At 34.1% G+C, this 23,195-nt stretch overlaps 1 protein-coding gene across 1 annotated transcript in view; it reads left to right on the top strand.

Annotated features, from left to right (window-relative positions):
• Positions 1-23,195, top strand: part of Rif1 (replication timing regulatory factor 1) — a 58,168-nt gene that overhangs the window by 29,988 nt on the left and 4,985 nt on the right. The window contains exons 21-33 of the mRNA XM_076865916.2: positions 4,736-4,835; positions 9,357-9,621; positions 10,322-10,364; positions 10,870-11,072; positions 11,826-11,925; positions 12,997-13,116; positions 14,131-14,282; positions 14,853-14,936; positions 15,022-15,076; positions 15,407-18,670; positions 21,062-21,208; positions 21,504-21,581; positions 21,673-21,788. Coding sequence (XP_076722031.2) covers positions 4,736-4,835; positions 9,357-9,621; positions 10,322-10,364; positions 10,870-11,072; positions 11,826-11,925; positions 12,997-13,116; positions 14,131-14,282; positions 14,853-14,936; positions 15,022-15,076; positions 15,407-18,670; positions 21,062-21,208; positions 21,504-21,581; positions 21,673-21,788 — 4,727 coding nt within the window. The remainder of the gene's footprint in view (positions 1-4,735; positions 4,836-9,356; positions 9,622-10,321; positions 10,365-10,869; positions 11,073-11,825; positions 11,926-12,996; positions 13,117-14,130; positions 14,283-14,852; positions 14,937-15,021; positions 15,077-15,406; positions 18,671-21,061; positions 21,209-21,503; positions 21,582-21,672; positions 21,789-23,195) is intronic.

The following is a 23,195-nucleotide window of genomic DNA, read 5'->3' as shown; positions in this document are numbered from 1 at the left end:
TTTTTGTCAAATTAAGTGATCTGTCATTTACCTATAACCATCAAGCAAGATATGAGTGTGTCTTTGATATGTTGTTGGGTGAAACTGTATGTGCAAAACCCATGGATACAAAGGACTGACTTTTGTGTCTGTGTGTGTGTGCAGGGGAGAGGGTACTAGGAATTGAACCAGGGGACTTTACCGTTGAGTATATTCTTTTATTTTTAAGAAAGTGTCTCACTAAGTTGCTGAAGGTCTCCCTAAGTAGTTGAGGCCAAGCTTGAAGTTGGGATCCTGTTATTTCAACCTTATGAATCACTGATAGGCCACCATCCTTAGCCAAACAACTGACTATATAAAAGTCCCTTTTCACTCTTTTCTCATCTTCAAAATTAAATGTATTACTGTTGCCAGTAATTTCTTACTTGAGATACTACTTTTAATTTTTTTTCTGTCACATTTGAAGTCCATAACATTTATCCCAGGAGATAAAAACCTGGTAGGATTTCATCCCACACATTCTTATGGGGCTTGGCACATTTCAGGTTTTGTTGAAATTTTTAAATTTTTAGTTAGAGTACCTACATTATTCTGAAGGATTCCATAAGACCTGAGAAATCTCTCCCCCTCCCCCAGAAATTAAAGATGCTGCTGACATAACCTGTTTAATGTTTTCTTGGTTTTGCTGCTTAGCTTTGTTTTTTGTGTTCCATTTTTTTTTCTCCTTGTTTTACTTTATATTTTATTTCTGAGGAAACAATTGTCAACTACTTTTAGATACATGACCACTATCTTCCTGTCTTTTTGTAAATAATTGGTTGGTTAGCAAACTTAGGGATAAAAAAAAATATGTATCACAGTTGTATTATATCACTTTATTGAGATATGTTTTACATATGAAAAGTTGTACAACTGAGTGTCCTGGCACATGCAAGTAATCCCAGATGCTATATTCAATCCCTGCTACCGGATAAGAAAATGTAAAAAGTTGTTGACTCATAATAACAACCATCGTCATGATGTCATAAATATTCATTACCTCCAAAAGTTACCTCACATCTAGAGAAGGGGGCTCATAAACTGCCCTGCTTGGCACGGAACTCCTGGGCTCAAGCTGTGAGCCTGCCACAGGCTCACAAATTAACTATAGGTTGGTAGTTTAATTTTTTGAACACTCTTTATACTATTGTCTCTAGTAAGTGGACCATTTTATATTCCCACAGTGTACAGTGTTCCTCCTCTTCCTACTCAAAATAGAGATTTGAATTTTTTTTCTTTTTAAAAATAGCTACCCTAACAAATATAAGGTGATGTCATGGCTTTGATTTGCATTCCCTGATACTGGTGTTGATTGCCTTTACATATATAATTGCTGGTTGTTTGTATTTATCTTTTGTCCCCCACCTCCATATTGGGTATTGAACCCATGTCCTTGCTGACGTAGGCAGGTGCTCTACTGCTGAGCTCATACCCCAACTCTTTTTAGTTTTTATTTTTACATAGTCTCAATAATTTGCCCAGATGGACCTCAAACTTGAAATATTCCTGCCTCAGCCTCCTGAGTTGGTGAAATTATAGGTAATCACCACCTTGCTAGGCTGTGTCTACTTTCGAGTAATGTGGTGGGTTTTTTTGTTGGTTTGCTATCACTGGGATTACGGGTGTGCACTACCACATCCAGTTTGAGGAATGTTTACCTAGGTTTTCTGCTCATTTTAAAGTTTGGTTATTTGTTTTCTTAATATTGGGTTATTGGAGCTCCTTATGTAATTTAGGTATTCAACCACTTATCAGATACATGGTTTGCAAATATATTTTTCCTTAAATTGTCCCTTCATGCTATTGTTTCTTTTGCTGTGCAGAATCTTTTTAGTTTGGAGTAATCCTGTTGGTCTGTGATTGCTTTTCTTGCTTGTGCTTTTGATGTTGTGCAGGAAATCATTAGCAAGACCAATGTGAAGAAGTCTTTCCCATTTTGTTTTATTAGTATTAATGTGTTAGGTATTAGAATGTAAGTTATTCCATTTTGAGTGAACATATGGTGTGAGATAAGGATCCAATTTTATTCTTCCTGTGTTTTTTTTTTTTTTTGTTTTTCCTTGCATAATTTATTGAAGAGACCATCTTTTCCCCTTTGTGTATTGTCAGCGCTCTTGTTGTAGGACCACCCATGTGAGAATTTATTTCTGGTCTTTTTGTTCTATTTGGTCTATATGTCTGTTTCATTGCTAATATGAAACTGTTTTGATTACATAGTTTTGTAGCAATATATTTTCAGTCAGGAAGTGTGATGCTTCTTGTTTGTGGCATTTTTCCTCAAGATTGGTTACTTTGGCCCTTCAGGTTCTTTTGAATGTTTTAACCAAATACCATTGGTTCAGGCCCAGAGGTGCACATCTGTAATCACAGCTACTAGGGAGGCTGACAAAGTAGTATTGCAAGATTCAGGCTTCCCTCAGCAACTTGCCAAAACCCTAAGTAACTTAGTAAGATTTGGTTTCCAAATAAAAAATTGAAAGGGCTGGGGATACAGCACCCCTAAGTTTAATTTTCAGTAATAACACACAAAAGGAAAACATAATGCCATTGGGATATTAAGGTAGATTACATTGAATCTGAAGACCACTTTGGGTAGTATAGATATTTTAACAATGTTAATTATTCCATCCTTAGAAAATAGTTGTGAACTAAAGTTCTTGCTGAATTGTAAACTTGTATTATTACAAATGTATAGTTTAATACTAACCTTTTTATTAGGTAATTTTTTGGGTTCTCTGCAAAGTTTAGGATCATTCTGTTGTCTTTGAAGTTTGGGAATTTTACTAGTCTGTTTTTAAATATTTAGTGAACCTTTACAATATAAAGAAATGTGCCTTTAGGTCAGGAAAATAATGCCTTGCTTTACTGGTGCCCTTCAGTTTTTCTATTTGAATAGTATCTGCCCCTGCTCCCCCTCCCCCCCCCCCAATATACTTTAGACTGTTTTTAAACCTTTTGACTTTGTCTTCCATGTTCTTTTCTTTTTCCACATAGTTTGGGTGTTTTGTTTTCTTTTGCTTTGGTTACTGCTTTCTGGGAGCTTGATATTTCTAGTTGTTCCCATTCCTTTGCCGTATAAATGTTTAGAGGAGTATTGAACTGTTTTGATTTACATTTAATGTTTTATTTGTTTTATTTTTTTAAAAGAGAGAGAATTTTAATTATTTTTTTTTAGTTTTTCCTCAGACACAACATCTTTGTTTGTATGTGGTGCTGAGGATCGAACCCGGGCCGCACGCATGCCAGGCGAGCGCGCTACCGCTTGAGCCACATCCCCAGCCCTACATTTAATGTTTTAAATGAGTATAATTTCCCTCTTAACATGAGAATATTGTGCTTCTTGCATTGACTCCTGGTGGATTAAAGTTCAGTTTGTATTTAGCACATTTTCATCATGGTGCTTGGTGTTGATAGTAGGAATGTACTTTCTAATACAAGAGAGAAGTGTTTTTCTAGTAAAATTGTGGTTGTAGTCATCTTCTGCTTTATAATTGTGAGCAAGGAGGAAGCTCCTAAATTTAGCATCTTTGCATCTTTTCTTCTAGTATGTAGCCTCCCATTTGAACTGGCCCTTCTGTACGATTTTCATACATAACAGAGGCATTATTTTCTTCCTCTGGTACTTACATTTTATGGCAGAGGCTGTCTTTAGGGCAGATATGGCAGTTAATCTAGTTAAGTGAATAAATGGAAGATAATGGAGGATAAGGAGAGAAGAAACACTGGCCAGTTGTTTTATACATCTCTAAATGCAGTACAATTTTTTGTTTTGTTTTGTTTGTTTTTTGGTACCAGGGATTGAACTCCAGAGCACTTGACCACTGAACTGCATCCTCAGCTCTTATTTTTATATTTTATTTAGAGATAGGGTCTCACTGAGTTGCTTAGAGCCTTGCTTTTGCTGAGGTTGACTTTGAACTTGAAATCCTCCTGCCTTAGCCTTCTGAACCTGTGGAATTACATGCGTGTGCCACTGCACCCAGCTAAGTACAGCAAACTTAACTTTTAATCAACCATTTAACTATTTTGTAAATATTACTGTGACTTCTGTTACTCTGAGGTTCCATTTGGAAAGTTGTTATTTTTGAAGTGTTCTCTTTGGCTTATCAGCCATGGGTTTTCTTTGTTCTACTTTTAGTTTGCTGCTGCTCCTCACCTGGTAGTCTTTTGAGTCTGTGGACCTTTTTTTATTTCAGTTGGATTGGGGAAGAAAGAAAGAATATTGGTGGAACTTAAAAACATTTTTCAAAAAAAATTTAAAAACTTTGATTGTTGTTTCCACTGGGATTTATGAATACATCATTACTTTTTTAATTTTTAAGAAGAATTTGATAAAGAATGCAATTACTGGGGCTAGGAATGTAGCTCAGTGGTGTAGCGCTTTCCTAGCATTTGATGTCTTGGGTTCTTTCCTCAGCACTGGCCCCCAAGAATCTCATTTTAAGCTTTGTGCTTCCACTCTGAACATATGAGGTATTGAATGAGCATCTTAAAGATGGATGATTTTTTTCCCTGAATCTTGATAATAGTATTTGGTACACAACAGTAACTGGGAAATGTTTATAACCATATACTTTTACCTTATATGGAAAAAATTATGGAATGTGTATTATTATGGTATATATGGGAGAAAGTCATGCTTTTTTACTGCCGCTGCTTATTATTGTTGGATAGCTAGTAGCTAGAAGTTTCTAATCATGATACTTTTCTTCCCTAGAATTTGTTGTACTTGGACAGGATTGTTCATATTATTACTGTAATGGTTGATTGCATCGATTTTTCACCATATGATATTAAATATCAGCCCAACGTTAAATGTAAGTATCTTCATTACATTTATTTGTTGCAATATTTCATCAACTACCAAATAGTTCTCTATTAGGATTTTACCCTTTACTTTATCATTATTTATTTTTTTATTTATTTTAAATATATGTATATTTTTAGTTATAGATGGACACAGTGATGTTAAGGATCGAACCCAGTGCCCTACCACTCAGCCACAACCCCAGCCCCTCAATTTTTTATATTAAATGTTCTAATTTTTAAAATCTTTATTTTAAAATAATCATTTAATTGGTATTAAATTTAGAATTATTAAATTGGTTGTGGTTTTATAAGAAATTAAAAATCTACACATTTAATGCAATTTTTTTTTACCATTTTTGTTAAAATTGGACAGTTAGAATTAAAACAGGTTGTCCTTTTTTTGGCACTGGAGATTAAATCCTGAGATGCTTTGCCACTGAGCTACATTCCCAGCCCTTGGTAATTTTTAAATTTTGAGACAGAGTCTCACTAAATTACTGAGGCTGGCCTCAAACTTGGAATCCTCCTGCTTCAGCCTCCTGAGTTTCTGTAATTGCAGGCGTGCACCATTATTTCTTGCTTAATTAATGTTTTAAGAAAATATACCCATCTATCTAGGTTTATATTTTCTTACCATATAGGAGATGATTACCTGCTGTTAATAGAAATGTCAGTTGATGTTGAGCTTTATTATATTTTTCTGTTTTAAGATCTGTCATTATTTTCATTAATCATTTAATATAAATATTTCTAAAACATAACTAGAATGCTTTTAGAATGTTTTGGTTTTTTCAGATTTTACCAAATTAAGATTGAGTAACATGTTACATATCACAACATCCTTTCCTGAATTCAACTAAATAGGTTTTAGATGTGCTTGCAGTAAATTTCAGGTATCCTCTTGAACTGAGCAGTACCTAATCTGATTATGTCAAAGTCAGAAAAATGAAACTGTTTTGAACACCATAACTTTAAAAGATTATAAAATGTAATGATACTAGAAAACATTTCATGAGTCATTGGAATTATGTAGGACCAAGATGATTAGCCCCATGTTGACATTATTTTAGCCATGTTGATACTTGTGAAAATTTAGATTTATCTGAATATCGGAAGTGTCCATGATCTATAAACTCACAATTACAAATTTCTCCTGGTTGTATCATTCCATGTCTGTCTAGAACAGAACCAGAGATCATCCCTTTGCTTTTTAAATTTATAGAATAAGATTTCAAAATCTGCTAGCAGAAATCTAGGAGCAGAAGCGGGAAATAAAGACTTGCATAAAGGATATAGTTATCATCCAGGGCTGTGCATCAGGATCTCTTGGGGACTTTTTAGATGACCTATAGTTATTTTAAATTTAGAGAAACTTCGCTAGAATTACACACAGAAACTGCATATCCTTTTTCTCAGATTCTTCAATTATAAATTGATTGCATTTGTCTTATTCCCCCCAATAAACCGCCCCCCTCCTTCTGGACTAGGTATTGAACTCAGAGGTGCTTAACCACTGAACCACATCCCCACCCTCTTTTTATATTTTATTTAAAGATGGGGTGTTGCTGAGGCTGCCTTTGAATTCATGATTCTTCTGCTTCAGCCTCTCAAGCTACTGGGATTACAGGCATGCGTCACTGTGCCTGGCCAATATACATTTTATTCATTCTATGAAAGTATGTCAGATTAGTGAACAAGCTGGAACATTTCATTACTTTTTTAAAAATATTTTTTTAGTTGTTGATGGACCTTTTTATTTATTTATTTTAAATTCATTCATCTTTTATTTTTTTGGCTGGACCTTTATTTTATTTATTTATATGCATTACTGAGAATTGAACCCATTGCCTTACACATGCTAGGCAAGCACTCTACCACTGAGTTATAACTCCAGCCCAATCTGGAACATTTCTTGCCCTGTCTTTCATGCCCCTTAAAATGGAGCACTTAACGGCCCCGGTATGGTGGCACACTCCTATAATCCCAGCAGCTCAGGAGGCTGAGGCAGGAGGATCATGAGTTCAAAGTCAGTCTCAGCAAAAGTGAGGTGCTAAGCAACTCAGTGAGACCCTGTCTCTAACTAAAATACAAAATAGGACTGAGGATGTGGCTCAGTGGTCAAGTGCCCCTGGTTTCAACCCCCTCTTCCCCAAAACCAAAAAGGTACCCCCCAAACAAACGAACAACAACAAAACAATGGAGCACTTAAGCAGCTTGATCTAAATTTGTCATATTTCCTCAAGATTTGATTCAGTTCTCATTCATTTTTATAGGAATATTACAACAACAATGCTGTGGGTCTTTTAATTCATGTGTTCCATTAGTGATGAAGACAACATTTACTTTTTTGTTCAGTTGGTAATGTGACAGATTTCCACAGTAAAGCTAATTACTATATACTTACTAGTAAATGTTTTGTGGCAGACACTTTGAGACTATATAAAGTATCCTGGGGTGTTTGTTTGTTTGTTACTAGGGATTGAATCCAGCGCATTTTATCTCTGAGTTACATCCCCAGTCTGTTTTTATTTCTTATGTTGAGAAAGGGTCAAAGGGTCTTGCTAAATTGCTGATGCAGCCTTGATTTTGCAGTCCTCCTGCCTTAGCCTCCTGAGTGATTGGAATTACAGGCATATGCTACTGCTCCAGGCAGTATCCTATCCTTTAGGAAGTTTTCACTCATGAGTTGATCAACCCTTAATGCTTCTTGCCTCAATTCCTATTTTTAATTATTTCATTCTACTCTATAATAAATCATTCTATATGTATTGAATCGTACAAGTGTAGGTGACATCTAATGTAAGATAAACCTTCTGATATCCTACATTTTATTTTTATTGGATGGACTCCTGGGTTTCCAGTTTGTTCAGTGGACTTTAGTTATTATTATTTATCTTAATGACCAAGATATCCCAGATTTATTCATTAAGGATGACCATTGAGTTGTCTTGTATAACTTTTTGATGCATCCCGTTATTGTTAGGGAACTTGGGCTTGAAATATTTAGCTTCATCTTGCACTTTCCTTGCAGCCTTGAATCAGCCATTCTCAAGCGAACATGGTTCCTTTTAGCTGAGATTAGCATTTTAGAAACCAAGATTGTTTATTGCTAACAAGATGATGTTGTTCTTGGATCCTCTGAGTGGACAGAATTGAAAAACAGAGGTGTATGATCTCTTAGCTGTTATTGTTGTGCTTTGTTTTCTCCAGTAATGGAGATTGAACCCATTGGTGTTCTACCACTGAGGTACATGACAGCCCCTTTTTATTTTCTAGTTTTAGAAGGTCTCACAAAGTTGCCCATCTTGGCCTGAAACTTATGACCCTCCTGCTTTAGTCCCCTGAGGCTCTGGTATTACCATGCTTCTACCACTGGGTCCACCTCCCTGCTTCTTTTGATGTACTTCTTGTTACCATCTAAATATCCCACCATTTCACATTTTTCATCTTTCTGTATTTGTATTTAACTACTCTTTAACTGGGAGAAAACCTGCTTGTTGTTAATCTCAATATATTTATAGTCACTAGTATATAACCAGTTCTCTGATATATTACCTTAGCCTTAACCTTAACATCCTATCCAAGAATTTCTGGGTAGCATTCAGGAGTGTATATGTATATTCATGTCCAAGAAACTGATTTTAGTGCAGAAGGCTGACTTCCTTTATTAGTAACACTTTTTCTTTTTTTCATTTTACCACATGAGACTAATTAATAAGCACTGGATTAGAGCTTTCTATTAAATCTGAGCTCTCCTGGCTTATAAAAATGAATTGAGAGAAACAGATGACATTTTGGAATGGGTATGATTTTTCAGGGCAAGAGTGACATGGGTTGATTCTTGTAACTGATTTCTGGAAAGAAGTGCTATAAGAAGAGTACAAAGGAAAGACAATGTTATTATGACATAATTTTCTTTAAATTAGAAAGTAGGTACTAGTTCTTTGTTATTTTTTTCTTTTGAGACAAGATCCTATTAAGTTGACTAGCCTGGAATTTGTCATCTTCCTGCCTCAGCCTCCCAGATTGTTGAGATATACCCGGATAATTTAGTATTTTGTTAAAAATTAGTTGATGGGGCTGAGGTCGTGGCTCAGTGGTGGAATGCTTGCCTAGCCATGTGTGAGCCTCTGGCTTTGATTCTCAGCACCACATATAAATAAAATAAGTAAATAATTAAAGGTCCATCAACAACTAAGAAAAAAAATAGTTGATTTAAAAAAAATAGTTAAAATTTTGAGAAACAGAAAAATTTGTAATGTATTTTTGAATTTCCTGGAGAATAGACTCACGTGTTCTTATTCTAGATTTGATGTCATTTTCTGTTGTCACTAATTTTCCTTGGTAAAGCTACTATGATATATGACCATTAATAATGTGTGATTTTAGGGTTTATTTGAAGTGTCACTTAAATACATGTGTATTTGATGCATCTAGCTTTTAAATGTGAGAAATGAATTTGTACATTCAGACAGTGTGACACTGTTTTCAAAGTACGTAAGTTTGTAATCAGTGTAATTATGTCTTAGCACCACAGAGATCTTCAGATTGGTCCAAAAAGAAGAAGGAGCCCCTAGGGAAATTGGCTTCTTTATTTAAACTTATTGTGAAAGTGATCTATTCTTTCCACACTCTGAGCTTCAAAGAAGTATATTCTGATACTCTACTTGCTATTGGCACCTCGATCACCAACATGCTTTCCAATGTTTTTGGACATATTTCTCTGCCATCTATGATCCGAAAAATATTTGCAACTTTAACAAGACCCTTGGCATTATTTTATGAAAACTCAAAGTAAGTATTTTGTGCTTAGTTGTTGAATTAAATTTGTGCAGTTAAAATATATGTAGCAACTTTTGTTTTTTTACCAGTTTTGTTGTTATGGATGGTAATCTCTACAATTTACACAGGGTAATATATTAAAATATTTTGTTAAAAAGATATCTCAAATAGTATAGAACTTTGAGGTAGAATTGAAGTGCCCAAGAACCTGAAAAATTCCCCAATAACATACTTATAAAAACACTTTGAAAGAATTTCTTAATAATCTTGTAACAAGCTTGTGTTGTTCGGTGGTAATAGTTTGTCTTTTATAAATTTATGGAGGAAAAAAATAGGTAACAGATTTTATGAAGTGCAAAGTCCAAACATTAAATTCATGAACTTACTACCTCTTCAAATTATTTGAGTCTTTGCTGTATTAAAAATAGTTTGTTTTAAAAATATACAGAAACAGGAAGCTAGTACAAACACTTTGAGGTCTACCGTGTTTTCAATGATTTGTTGTTTTAAAGATGAGGTTTTCCCATGTTAAATCAAGTTTGGCATTTTTTTTCCCCTTGTTAAGACTTAGGAACAGTGTTTTACGTCATTACATCTACACATTTGTTTTTATCACTATGGTAACCTTATTTTCAGGTTTAAACTGATAGATAACATAGTGTCATATTTCTGAAATATAACTGGTCCTCTCTTATGTGTTTTTCCATTCTAGGCTTGATGAAGTTCCAAAAGTGTACAGTTGTCTGAACAACAAGGTAACAATAAAAAATTGTTCATAAAACATAAATGTTCATAATGAGAACATAGAGTTTAGATGTTTGTCTACATTATATATAATTTTGCATATTTTTAATGGACATTTAATATTATGAAATAATATGACACATTCATGAGTAGATTTTCTTTTTTTAAAAGATGGGGTTAATAAGCTAGCTTAAAATCATAGAATTCGTGATGTCATCTCTTTATATATGTGCTCAGTTGGGCCTAAAATTCTGTTGGTGAAGAATATTTTGACAATTATTAATTCTTGTTAAATTGATATAAACACATTTTTTCCCCTGTCAATGGGAAATACACTCAAAATCAAGTTGGTTTATTGATAAAATTGCCAGATATTTTGTCAGCATATAAAGAGATTTACAGTGATCAGGGGGCCTTGTTTAAAATTATTGAAATTTTAAAAATTGAAATAGCAACATGTTTTGCAAGTTAATATTTAGAATGCTTTTTGTTCTTATTTTTTTTCCCTTTTCCTAGTTAGAAAAGCTCTTAGGAGAAATTACTGCTTGTCTACAGTATAGCTACACTGGAATTTATGACAGTGAACTTCTTGAACAGCTTTCTCCTCTGCTCTGTATAGTATTTTTGCACAAGAATAAACAGATTCGAAAACAAAGTGCTCAGTTCTGGAATGCCACATTTGCTAAAGTGACGATGTTGACTTACCCTGAGGAATTAAAGTATGCAATAACACATTTTTATTCCTTATATATTCTGTTATGATAATATGAATGGGTTTTTTGGTATTAAGATAATCTTAATATGGGGAATCATTGCATAAGATTTTATACTTATTATTTGGATTGCTTGGTAATTACTAAACATTCTTTAACATTTTTGTTGGGTCTTACAGTAAATTTGATTTTAGGAACCAATGAAAAGAATTTAAAATTATCCTAAAAAGAAGGGCAAGATAATGATTATTTTTAAAGTTACTTGAGTGCTTAATGTCATACTTCTGTTTGAATTTATCCATGATGAATATTTTGGAAATTTTGACAAAAGGTTTAGAGATGAAAATTTGGAGATTCTTTTGAAAAGTACAGATTTCTCCCACTTCTATACATGTGTAGAACAATCTTTTAAGCTTTTAGCCAATTTTCATTTACTGTTTAAAAATTTAAGTACTTGTAATTAATGTACTCTAACCTGATATTGTGGGTCATACCTGCTATTTTAGCTAACAGGTAGGCTAAGTCAGGAGGTGTGCAAGTTCAAGGCCAGTCTAGGCAACTTACCAATCCCTTCTCTGTCTCAAAATAAAAACAAAATGGGCTACGGTTGTGGCTCAGTGGTAGACTACCCCTGAGTTCAGTTTCTACTACTATCAGAGAGAAAGTGTGTATGTATGTATTTGACAGTGCTTGTTAACATCACCACTGCGCACCAGTACACTTGACTCAAGGTATATATATTTGTGTACTTTTTTAAAGACCAGTACTAAGACAAGCCAAACAGACACTTTTACTTCTCTTGCCTGGTTTGGAAAGTGTTGAAATCATGGAGGAATCCAGTGGACCATATTCAGAAGTAGTGAGTTGTTGTTTTTGTCATTTTGTTTTAAAATTTTTGATGTTTAAATGATTTGTTTATAGTAAGTGATAAATAAGTAGAACCTGGACAAGAGTTCCCTAGCATGATTTTTTTTTTTCATATGTATATATAGAGTTGTCAGGCCTGAAATACTAGTATAAATTAAGTGCAAAAGTTTTCTCTCGAGAAATACTCATGTAAATTACATTCAACTCATGTACTTATTTGTAGTCTTTACAAGCATCATAACTGTTAAAACACATCAGTGGAATTATTTTGGAAAAAGTAGAAATGAACTTACTAAAGTCTTTATACCTAAGCAAGAACTGTTCTTCTAGCTTTCATTTCTTTGTATTAAATTCATCACTATTTCTATCAGAAAAAAATAAATCTTTACTATCACATCACCCTTAGGACCAAGGTCACTTTGACTGATACTTGATTACCATCTAATTCTAGGAGTTCAGAGGCATAAAGGCATGGATGGATACTGTATTCTTAGGAAGTTGAACATCCTTAGAAAATATTTTTCTGTTTAGCAACAGATCTTATACAGCTATTGGTTTGGATGCTTAGAATCAGTAAGGAAAAAAATATCAGTAACTATAGTTACTGATGTTTTGCTTTTGGAATAAAAAAAAAATTCTCACCAATAAAGACTTTGTTGCTCAGTGTAATTTAGTCTGCTAAAGCCATACATTCAGGTATAAGAGAAAATGTTCTTCCTGCATTAATATTCTCTAAACTGTGTGCTTTATTAATCTTCTTTATTCTTTAATGTTGAAAGTTTTGTGGGCTTTTTTTTTTTTGTATATTTTCAGTAATGGGTACAGTGTTTGAGTCTAGCAATTTGATTTATATTGCAATATTTATGTGGTATGTCTTGTTTTCAAATTTCATGAAATTAAAATGGTGTAAAACAGTAATTGTAAGATTTAGACAATCTATTTACTGTCTTTTGACAGTGTTTAAATTTAAAATAAGTTATCATTAGTATGTGATTATTAGATGTGAAAAGAAATGAAAGTAGAGTTGTCCTTAATGAAATTGTTTTTATTTTTAATAAAACAGATGGAAAATTCACAATTAAATGTGAAGATAAGTGGTATGGAAAGAAAATCAAGTGGAAAAAGAGATTCCTTTTTGACACAAACAAAGGATAAGAAAGAAAATGTGAAACCATCAGTCAAAGTATGTTTTCAACATTGTATTTAATAGAATTTAAAAAATAGAGCTTATAATAGCTTTTTATTTCAAAACTTCTCATTGCAAGGAAAAGCTATAAATGGCTTAACAAATATGGGATGGTGAGGATTGGTAGAGTTCTTCTACAAAGACTAATAGCATAGTATGAAAATCTGGAAGAGGAAGGTGATGACTCCTCAGTAAGGGTAAATCTGTGTAATTCTTAGCCTCATGATAATACTTGTATGTAATTTATTATATGTAATTTATTCCCAGCAGTAGCAAGATAAGATGACTCTAGGTCCCAGTGACTAAAATAGGTAGTGTAAGAGAACATTTTAGAATTGTTATTATAGAACTTAATTTAGAATAGAGAGAGATTGTAGAACTTAACTTGGTATAGAGAGAGAATGCCTAGCTAAGTTATCTACTTTAATGTCAAATCTTTAAGAAGATCTTTCTAGCTGTCAGTTACTTTTACACCACAGGAATTCTCTTTCATAATCTCCAACCAGTAAGAGTTTTTATAGAATCTTGAGACCATGACCCTAGCAAAATAAAAGACAAACATTATTTCTGAAGACTGAAACCTTCGTGTAGATGCTAAAAATACAATGATACAATGTTATCTTTACAAATTTTCAAAGTTATTAGTATGTAAGACATACTATATTGGCAGCCTTACTTAATTTGACTAGTTCATTGTTACAGCTTGGAAGTGATACATATACTCTTCGCCAGTTGATTTCTATATTTGATTTCTATGTTTGCCCGAAAAACACATCTTAAGGTGTACAGATTTGCCTCCTTTTAAAGGGCTTAATTTTATTTTCTCAGCATTTATTAGAAGTAGAAAAATAGTAAAGAACATTATTACTAATTTGTTATTTTGAATATCATATGGACTGTACATCAGACTTTGAACTTTGAAAAACCTTTATCAGTATTAGAAGGAACTAGAAGTCATTTGAAAATGATGTTGGAACTGAAAATGTACATTTACTTTTTAAAAATCTGCAGCTAAAATTAGAATCTTCATCTCCAAAAGTAAAGAGTGAAATGCTGTTGGAAGAGGAAAAGTCAGAAGATTTTGTGTTTATTCCTCCAGAAGAAAAAGAAGCAAAGGAAAGAATATTAACTGAACATCAAAAAGAAGTACTCAAAACAAAACGGTTTGTACGCCTTTTGTTTTGAATTGGACATTTATTTTGTAAAGTATTTATTCATGTATCTTTAGTTTTAGGTGGACACATTATTTTGTTTTTATATGTTGCTGAGAATCAAACCCAGTGCCTCATGCATGCTAAGCGAGCACTCTGCCACTGAGCCACAACCAAAGCCCTGGACATCCATTATTTATGCTTAGATTTCATGCAGGAAATTACAGATTTGTTGTTGCATAATGTGTTTAGTTTTTGTTGGTTTGGGATTAAACCTAGGGCCCCACATGCTAGACCAGCCAACTACCACTGACCCTTTGAATTGTAAGTTTTAATGGGAGAAATTACACTTTACTGTATTTATAATATATAAAGTGGCCTAGTAATGTGCCACATATTGCCAAATGGAATTCCTTTGTTGAGGTAGGTTGTATAGGAAGATAAGTTCATGATAAATCTGGAAGTAACCATATAGATCTTGATTGTGTAACATTCATAAAAGATAATTTAGTAGATTGCAATTAATTTCTAATTGTAAGAATAATATCAGATTTGTAAAGTTACAAATAAAATATTTTTCAGGTGTGATATTCCTGCCATGTATAATAATCTGGATGTTTCACAAGATACCTTATTTTCTAGTCATTATAGTCAGGAAGAGTCTGTGTAAGTATGAAAGCTTTTGGACTTGTAACAATTTCTCCTAATTTTTTTTTAAGTACAATTTAATTTCTATAATTCTTTATTTCAGGGAAACACCTAATTCAAGTGAAAAACCAATGGAAGATTCTGAGATGATAATTAAGGTATATTCAATATTTTATATTTTATGGTTTTTAGAATCACCTATTAGGAATAAATTGTTGCAGACTGGGGGCTGCTCTTCATTTTATTAATTTTAAGGTTTATTTTAGAATCATACACTAACAAAATTATAGTCATGTGTGTATTTAAATGTTTGGCTTTTATTGAATAAAATGAGGAGCACATTAATGAGTATCTTCTTTTACTTTTGGAGTATTTGCATTTTGTTGAAAGTTAGTGGTCATCTTGGTATTACTGAAGTTTTGCACTTAAATTTTCCTTGGAAGTGAAACTTGTTTGCAGATTTAATCTGTATATATATTTCTGTACAGGAAAAGCAAATGCAGCATGACAGTGTTATTCCTCAAGATACCAAGGAAAACTGTGGTATGAATGAACATCTTGAAAAGGCTTCTGTTTCAAATAATGGATGTAGTTCTGTTGAGGAAACCAATCCAGAAGTATTAATGACCAGTAGTAATGATGTCAGAAAAATCACCTTAACTTCATCAAAGAAAGCTTCAACTGAATGTATACCTAATGCAGAAAGTTCATTTGTTGTCAACAGCTCAGTTTCTAATTCCTCTATTTCTGGAACTCCCCCACAGCCTACAAGTCGAAGGCAAACCTTTATTACGTTAGAAAAGTTTGATGGTTCAGAAAATAGACCTTTCAGCCCGTCCCCCTTGAATAGTATATCATCAGTTGTTACAGTGAAAAATAACCAGGAAAACATGACTAAAACAGATACTACTTTAAAAACAAAGAAAAGAGAAGTGACTCGATCAAAATCTGATTCTGAGAAAGTGGTGAATGGAGTTAAGAGATCAAGTCGGAGATCTAGTAAAGCTGAGCAGTCTGGGAATAAAAAGTCTAAGCCTTTAATGAAATCTGAAGAAGAGAAAAATACTCAGGAATCTACCGAAGACATGATAGCCTTAGAAAATAACCCACCTGGTTTGCTTAATCAAACAGAATATGTGCAGAATAATCAGGGTCATCTTTCTGAACCTACAGTGGAGTATGAAGACACAAAGCCTAAATCAACAATAGAAAATGATGTAGTGTTGGAAAATAATAGTGTGGAAGAGAAAAATGGAGAGGTTAATTTGGAATCCAAAGAAAATACACCCCCAGTCATAATACCAGCAGATCAAATGGTAAATGAAGAGAATCAGGTTCAGATAACTTCAAACCAAAAAACCCTTAGACGATCTTCAAGGCGACGTTCAGAAATAATAGAGTCAACCACTGATAGCCAAGATAAAGAAAATAGTCACCAAAAAAAGGAAAGACGTAAGGAAGAAGAAAAATCTCTTCAAAAGAGTCCATTGCATGTAAAAGATGATGTGTTATCTAGGCAAAAACTGACTTCTGAACATTCAGTACAGGAAAATTTAGTTGAGAAAGGAAATAATTTACATGAGAAAACTTTGGGGGAAACCAGTGCTAATGCTGAAATGGACCAAAATAAAAGTAAACCAGACCTTGAGAATAATAGTTCTGAAGCAGATGGTGCCCAGGACATTGCTGATAAGTCCTCTGAGAAACCTTTAAGGGGACGAACGCGTTATCAAACAAGAAGAGCATCTCAGGGTTTGCTTTTCAGCATTGAGAACTCAGAATCTGATAGTTTTGAGGCAAAAGAAGAAGGATCAAGGAAGAAGAGATCTGGAAAGTGGAAAACCAAAAGTAATGATAGTGTTGACATGGAAGAACAAGAAGAAAAAATGGTACAAGAGTGTATAAAAGTTGAAAATCAGACGCCTGAGTCTAAAGCAATTTCTGAAGTAGATGTGAAATCTCAGATTTGTGAAACAGGTGAAAGTACTGTGGTAATATCTCAGGAATCTAAAATATCTTCAGATTTGTTGCAAGTTTCTGATGATGTACCAGATATACATGAAGGAAAAAGTAAGACTAGCAAATGCACAGAAAATTCCTTTACATGGCCACCTGTGCCAGAATCACATCTAAGGACTAGAAATGCCAATAAAAGGTTACATAAGGGAGATTCTGATAGTGTGGGAGAGTGTTCAAAAGTGGGGCCATCAAGCATCGCTCTGCTTTCTGAAAAAAGTATTCAAATTGTTGAATGCCAGCACAAGAGAAGTAGGAGGGTCAGGCGATCTAAAGGTTGTGACTGCTGTAGGGAAAAATCACAGCCCCAGGAAAATTCATTTATTGGGTTAAGGAACATAGAAAATGATGATGAAAAGAATAGTGAAGCAAAAGCAGATGTGGAGACACCTGGAACTATATCAAAAACTTGTGATGCTAATCTGCATTCTGAAGTAAAAATTTTAGATGAACATCCCAGTGTGAATTTTGATTTGGGTCTCAAGGAGGAGACCGATACTATAAATGATTTAGTAATTGAACCTGCAACTGAATTGAAAGAAAGTACTATTGAAAAATCTGTTCCTCCTGAAATAGTAACTTTTAAGGAGGGCACTTGTGATATGGATTCTGGTGTGGCAACGTGTCTTGAAAATGAGGAGCCATCTAACATATTAAAAGTTGTGGGCCCATGTGCATGTGACTCCATGGACATTTCACAGGAATGTTCTCCTTTGGACACTAAAAAAAGGGAACGAGAGTTTTCTCCAGAAGAAGTTAACATTGTTAATGTTGAAGGAAATGCATGTAAAGCAACAGTGGGATCAAATCTGGAAGAAGTAGAAGCTATGGAATTGGATATAAAAAGTGATAAATCTGAAACTAGCTTAGAAAAAGATAAATCTGAAGCTAACTTGGTTGAGAAAAAGAGTGCCAAAATAGATATTTCTGAAGAAATGGTAGCAGAGGGAAATACTAAAAGTGGCATACCTGAAGCAGATAAAGCTGAAGAAGTCAATGCTGAAGAATTGAATGCTGAAGCAGCTGCAGCACAGGAATATAACTCAGGTACTGGTCTTTCTGATAATACCACACCTATAAATGTGAATTCTCAGACGGAGATTTCTGAACAAAAAGCAAACGGGAAATTGGGTGGAGGAAGTAATGAATCTGATCTAGGCCCACTTGAAGAAATCAATTCTGAAATTGAAAATTATGAAAAAACAGTGATTGAGCAGGTGAATTCTGAAACTGACAGTGTAGAGGAAACAAAGGACAGGGACAGGACTACCAAAACCTCTAAGCCAGAAGAAGCTCAAACAGAAAGATTGAATGTAGAAACTGACAACTGTATTCCTGACACACTTGAAATGAACACTGAAGAAGGAAAGATTGAATGTAATAAAACTGAAACTAATATTGAACTTAATAAATCTGAAGAAATGAAATTAGATGACAATCAAGTGGTAGTAGGAAATGATACTTTACAGGAAGTTCATCACACTTCAGAGACAATGGAGGAAACATTACAGTCTTCGTCATCTGAAACAGCTATCTCTGAATTGGTAACAGAAGATAATAATGCATCTCCTCAAAAATTAAGGGAGCTTGATCCTTTACTTTTGTCTGCAAACGACAGTCCTAGTGGTATGCAAACACGATGTGTCTGGTCCCCATTGGCTTCTCCATCTACCAGCATTTTAAAGAGAGGACTGAAAAGACCCCAAGAAGATGAGATCTCCTCACCTGTTAATAAGGTAGGAGGAATGAGGTTGAATATAAAAGAGTCTAATATTTGGTTGAAACTTTGGGCCATACTGTGTCATATGGTGAATGACAGATACTAGGATCATATGACCACTTCTTTATTTGTCATGAATGCTAGGGAAAGAGCAGGTAGAACAAAAGGTGCTAAATAAAGGAGATCAAAACTTTCAGGATGTTCCTTCATCTCACAACACTAAAGATCTTTATGCAGCTCTATACTTTGTTCACCTTTAGCAAAATTGGTAAGACCTCTTCTTAGGGTCTTTTCTGCGCTGCATACCATAACACATGAGGAACTCGGGTGACATTGATAATACAGGTTTAGTACTTAATGTTTTCTGGGACATAATGTCTCTTTTACTTAAGTTTTTATATAGATCCTTAGATGATGATTTAGAAAGTTCCTTGGACTTCCTTTATCAATTTTATGAATCCCCACCCTCTACTCCTGGAGTGCTAGGGATTGAGTCCAGGGTTTCACACATGATAAGCATGTGCTCTATCACAGAGCTACACCCACAGATCCTCTCATTATTTTCTTATTTATATTGCCATCTCCTGCACTAAGCCATACCTTGTTTGGTTCAGAAAAAAAATTGGATTCCGGGTGTCTAGATTATACCCTTTCCTTTCACAGTTTATTGAATGAATGAATTTTAAGAAAGAGGAAGTGAGGTGTGCCTACATAGACCAATTTCCTCTATGTAACTAAGTAAATGTTCTGAAAAGGTGTGAACATTCTGCAACTTAATTTTGAAATTGAATCTGCTATTGTCAGATGTACTTATAGATATGTGAATGTATACCAAAAAAGATACTATGATTTTTTTTTTCCCCTTCAGCAAGCATTTTTTTTGGGGGGGGGGATGATGTGCGTGTGCGCATGCACGCACGCGCACCCACTTGCTTAGGGATTTGAACCCAGGACTTCATACATGCCAGGCAAGCACTTTACCAGTGAGTCACATAGCCAGCCCAAGCAAGCACATTTTAAAAACTTTCCTTCTTAGGGCTGGGGATGTGGCTCAAGTGGTAGCGCGCTCGCCTGGCATGCGTGCGGCCCGGGTTCGATCCTCAGCACCACATACAAAGATGTGTCTACCAAAAACTAGAAAATAAGTATTAAAATTCTCTCTCTTTCTCCCTCTCTCTCACTCTCTCTTTAAAAAAAAAAAAAAAAAAAAAAACTTCTTAATCTCTATGAGTAGTTTTCAGCTTTCTAAAATATATTGAAAATTTTGCTGAGAATTGAGAGATTAATCCATTTAAGAAGACTTAACAGCTGTTGAGATTTTTTTTCCCTCTTTAGATGCTAAGGCTATTACTTAGTTTTTGTTTCTTTTTAATATCTTAAATTTAATAGGCCATTGACATTCTTGAAAACTTTGTGAAGATAAAATGCATTGGAAATAACATGTCAGTGTTCTTTAAATTGCCTATACAACTTAATAGTTTCTTTTCTTTTCCTTCCCACTCCTTGCATAAGTAGGGAGGGAGATAGGGTCTCTGTAAGTTGCCAAGGCTGACCTTGAGCTTGAATTCTTTGCCCAGCTTTCTGTGTTGCTGGGATTATAGGCATGTGCCATCATACTCAGTCATGGCTTAACTTTTTGTGATTTTGATAGAAGTTCATATTTAATACTTATTTAGGCAACAGAGATAGTGCTTGCATATATGTACATACGTGTGTGTGTGTGTTTTTTTTCTTTTTGCAGTTATAGGAATTGAATCGGACCTCATTCAGGCTAGGCAACTGCTTATGCACTGATCCAAATCCCTAACACAACATGCTGTATTTTCTGTGACAGATTTATAGAACATGCATCTTGTATTCTTGGAAATCAAGAATAGAAAACATGTAATAATATCTTAATGGTTATCAGAGTTCTCTATTGTATACTTATCAATTAGTTTAATATATTATTTATATAATATATAATTTATATATAGAAGAGACCAAGTTTTCCTCAAGCTGGCCTAAGGTTAAGATTGCTACCTAATTGAATTATAGTAGTGGTTAACAATATACACCAAAAGTCCATTATGTATTTTATTTCCTCTTTACCTTTTTTCTCCAGTCTGTTTATGAAGTTATTAGAATCATATTGTATAGTTTCATTGTCACCAAATTCATTGTTTCTTTTACTATCCTAGTTTCACAACCTAAGCTATGCAGCTTTAGAACAGAGATAATTAGAATCCATTTGGTATTTGTCTGTAAAAGTAGTCACTAAGATGAACAGTTATATGCTGTAGACTTCCAAACCCACATGCTACTTTTGGATAACTTCTTGATGAGAATTTATGGTGTCATCTTTAAAGACTTTAAAGACTAAAGACTTTAGTTTTGTTAAATATTAAAATCTGACCTGTGTTTTCAGGTTCGACGTGTCTCATTTGCAGATCCAATATACCAAGCAGGATTGGCAGATGACATTGATAGGCGATGTTCCATTGTTAGGTCCCATTCTTCAAGTAGTTCTCCCATAATGAAAAATGTTAAAACATCACCTACTGCACAATCTAAGGTAAGCAACAGGTGTTACAGTATGCACATAGCTATAGAATTATATGTGTATAGTTTGTTTTAAGATTATTTACGAAATAAAACTTTGTTGGTTTGGTTCTTTGTGTGCTTCATGGTAAGTAGACCTGAAAAGGTAGTAAGAGGCATTGATCATTCAGCAAGTAATTGATTAACTAGCAGTTCATTTTCTTTTCTGTTTCTGATATTTTAAAACAGTGATTACAGTCTAAGATTAAGATTAAAATTGTAGTTGTCGAGGGTCTAAGTGAGTCTTTTTTTTCTCTCCTTTTGTCTAGCATAATACCACTTCAGCTAAAGGATTTCTGTCCCCAGGATCACGTAGCTCTAAATTTAAGAGCTCAAAGAAGTGTTTAGTAAGAAGTGCTTTAGTTTTCATGTAACTTTTTATATTTTTGTGTTTAGTCAAGTGATCTCTATTTAATAGCTTTTGAAATTTATTTTAAGATAACAGAAATGGCCAAAGAATCCATTCCATGCCCAACAGAAAGTGTTTACCCAGCTTTGGTGAACTGTGCAGCACCAGTTGACATTATTTTGCCTCAGATAACATCAAATATGTGGTAAGTGGTTATTCAGGCTTTGGGGTTATATTCCAAGATGCCACTTCAGTAACAGGAATATTTGAATGGTAAAGGTTCTCCTAGTTAAAATTTATTAGCATGTATCCCTTTCATATATTTTATTTCAGGAATAAATAAAAATGTAGATTGAATGATAGGCTATAGGGCAATAATAAAAGCATTTATGCTAATAAAATTAATGTTTGTGAATAATTTGTTAAGATATTGTGTAGAAACTTTTTATATACATTATCTTAATTTACTGTTACTACCAATTCCTTAAGGAATATATACTTTTTTGTGGTACTTGGGGTCAAACCCAGGGGTGCTGTAATACCGAGCTACACCCCCCCTTTTTTTTTTTTTAAAGAGAGATAGAAGTTTTTTAATATTTATTTTTTTAGTTTTTTTTCGGCGGATACAACATCTTTGTTTGTATGTAGTGCTGAGGATCGAACCCGGGCTGCACGCATGCCAGGCAAGCGCGCTACTGCTTGAGCCACATCCCCAGCCCTCACCCTAGCACTTTTAAAGTTTTATTGTGAAACAGGGTCTTTCTAAGTTGCGCAAGAAGGCCTCAAACTTGGCAATCCTCTTGCCTTAGCTTCCTCAGTAGCTGAGGTTAGAGGTATGTTCTACTGCTCTTGGTGTATGAATATCATTTCTGTTTTATGAAATAAAATTTACAAAGATTAATCCACTAAGATTGCCCTGATAATAAGTCATTATGTGAAGCTTGAGGTTCACGTAGAAAACCTTGATTTTGGGGGCTGGGGTCATAGCTCATTGGTAGAGTGCTTGCCCAGCATGTGTGAGGCCCTGGGTTTGATTCTCAGCACCACATATAAAAAAAATAAAGGTGATTGACAACTAAAAAAAAAAAAAAAAAAAAGAAAGAAAGAAAGAAAGAGGGGCTGGGGATGTGGCTCAAGCGGTAGCGCACTCACCTGGCATGCGTGCAGCCCGGGTTGGATCCTCAGCACCACATACAAACAAAGATGTTGTGTCCGCCGAAAACTAAAAAATAAAATATTAAAAAATTCTCTCTCTGTCTCTTTCTCTCTCTGTCTCTCTCTCCTTTTCTCTTTAAAAAAAATAAATAAAACTAAAAAACTTTAAAAAAAAGAGAGAAGAAAACATATTTTTGGTGGGTTTTTTCTTAAAAAAAAATTAAAATTTTCCTGATTGTTAGTCTTGGAAACTTAAATTATTTTTTAGTAGAAAATTCTAGATTACTGTATTTTAAGATAGTTGGTGAGATCTTTTGATAATTTCTCTTTTGCCCTATCATTTGACAATAGGACATGAGGTATTCCTAAACTCCTCCAAGGAGTTGTGGTTCAGACAAATACTAAGTCCATTTCTGATTATAGAAGTTGGAGAGAGGGCACATTAAAACAAAGGGAG

The sequence above is a fragment of the Callospermophilus lateralis genome, chromosome 9, assembly GCF_048772815.1.
Source record: "Callospermophilus lateralis isolate mCalLat2 chromosome 9, mCalLat2.hap1, whole genome shotgun sequence".
Taxonomy (NCBI): domain Eukaryota; kingdom Metazoa; phylum Chordata; class Mammalia; order Rodentia; family Sciuridae; genus Callospermophilus; species Callospermophilus lateralis.
This window is presented reverse-complemented; position numbering and strand designations above follow the sequence as displayed.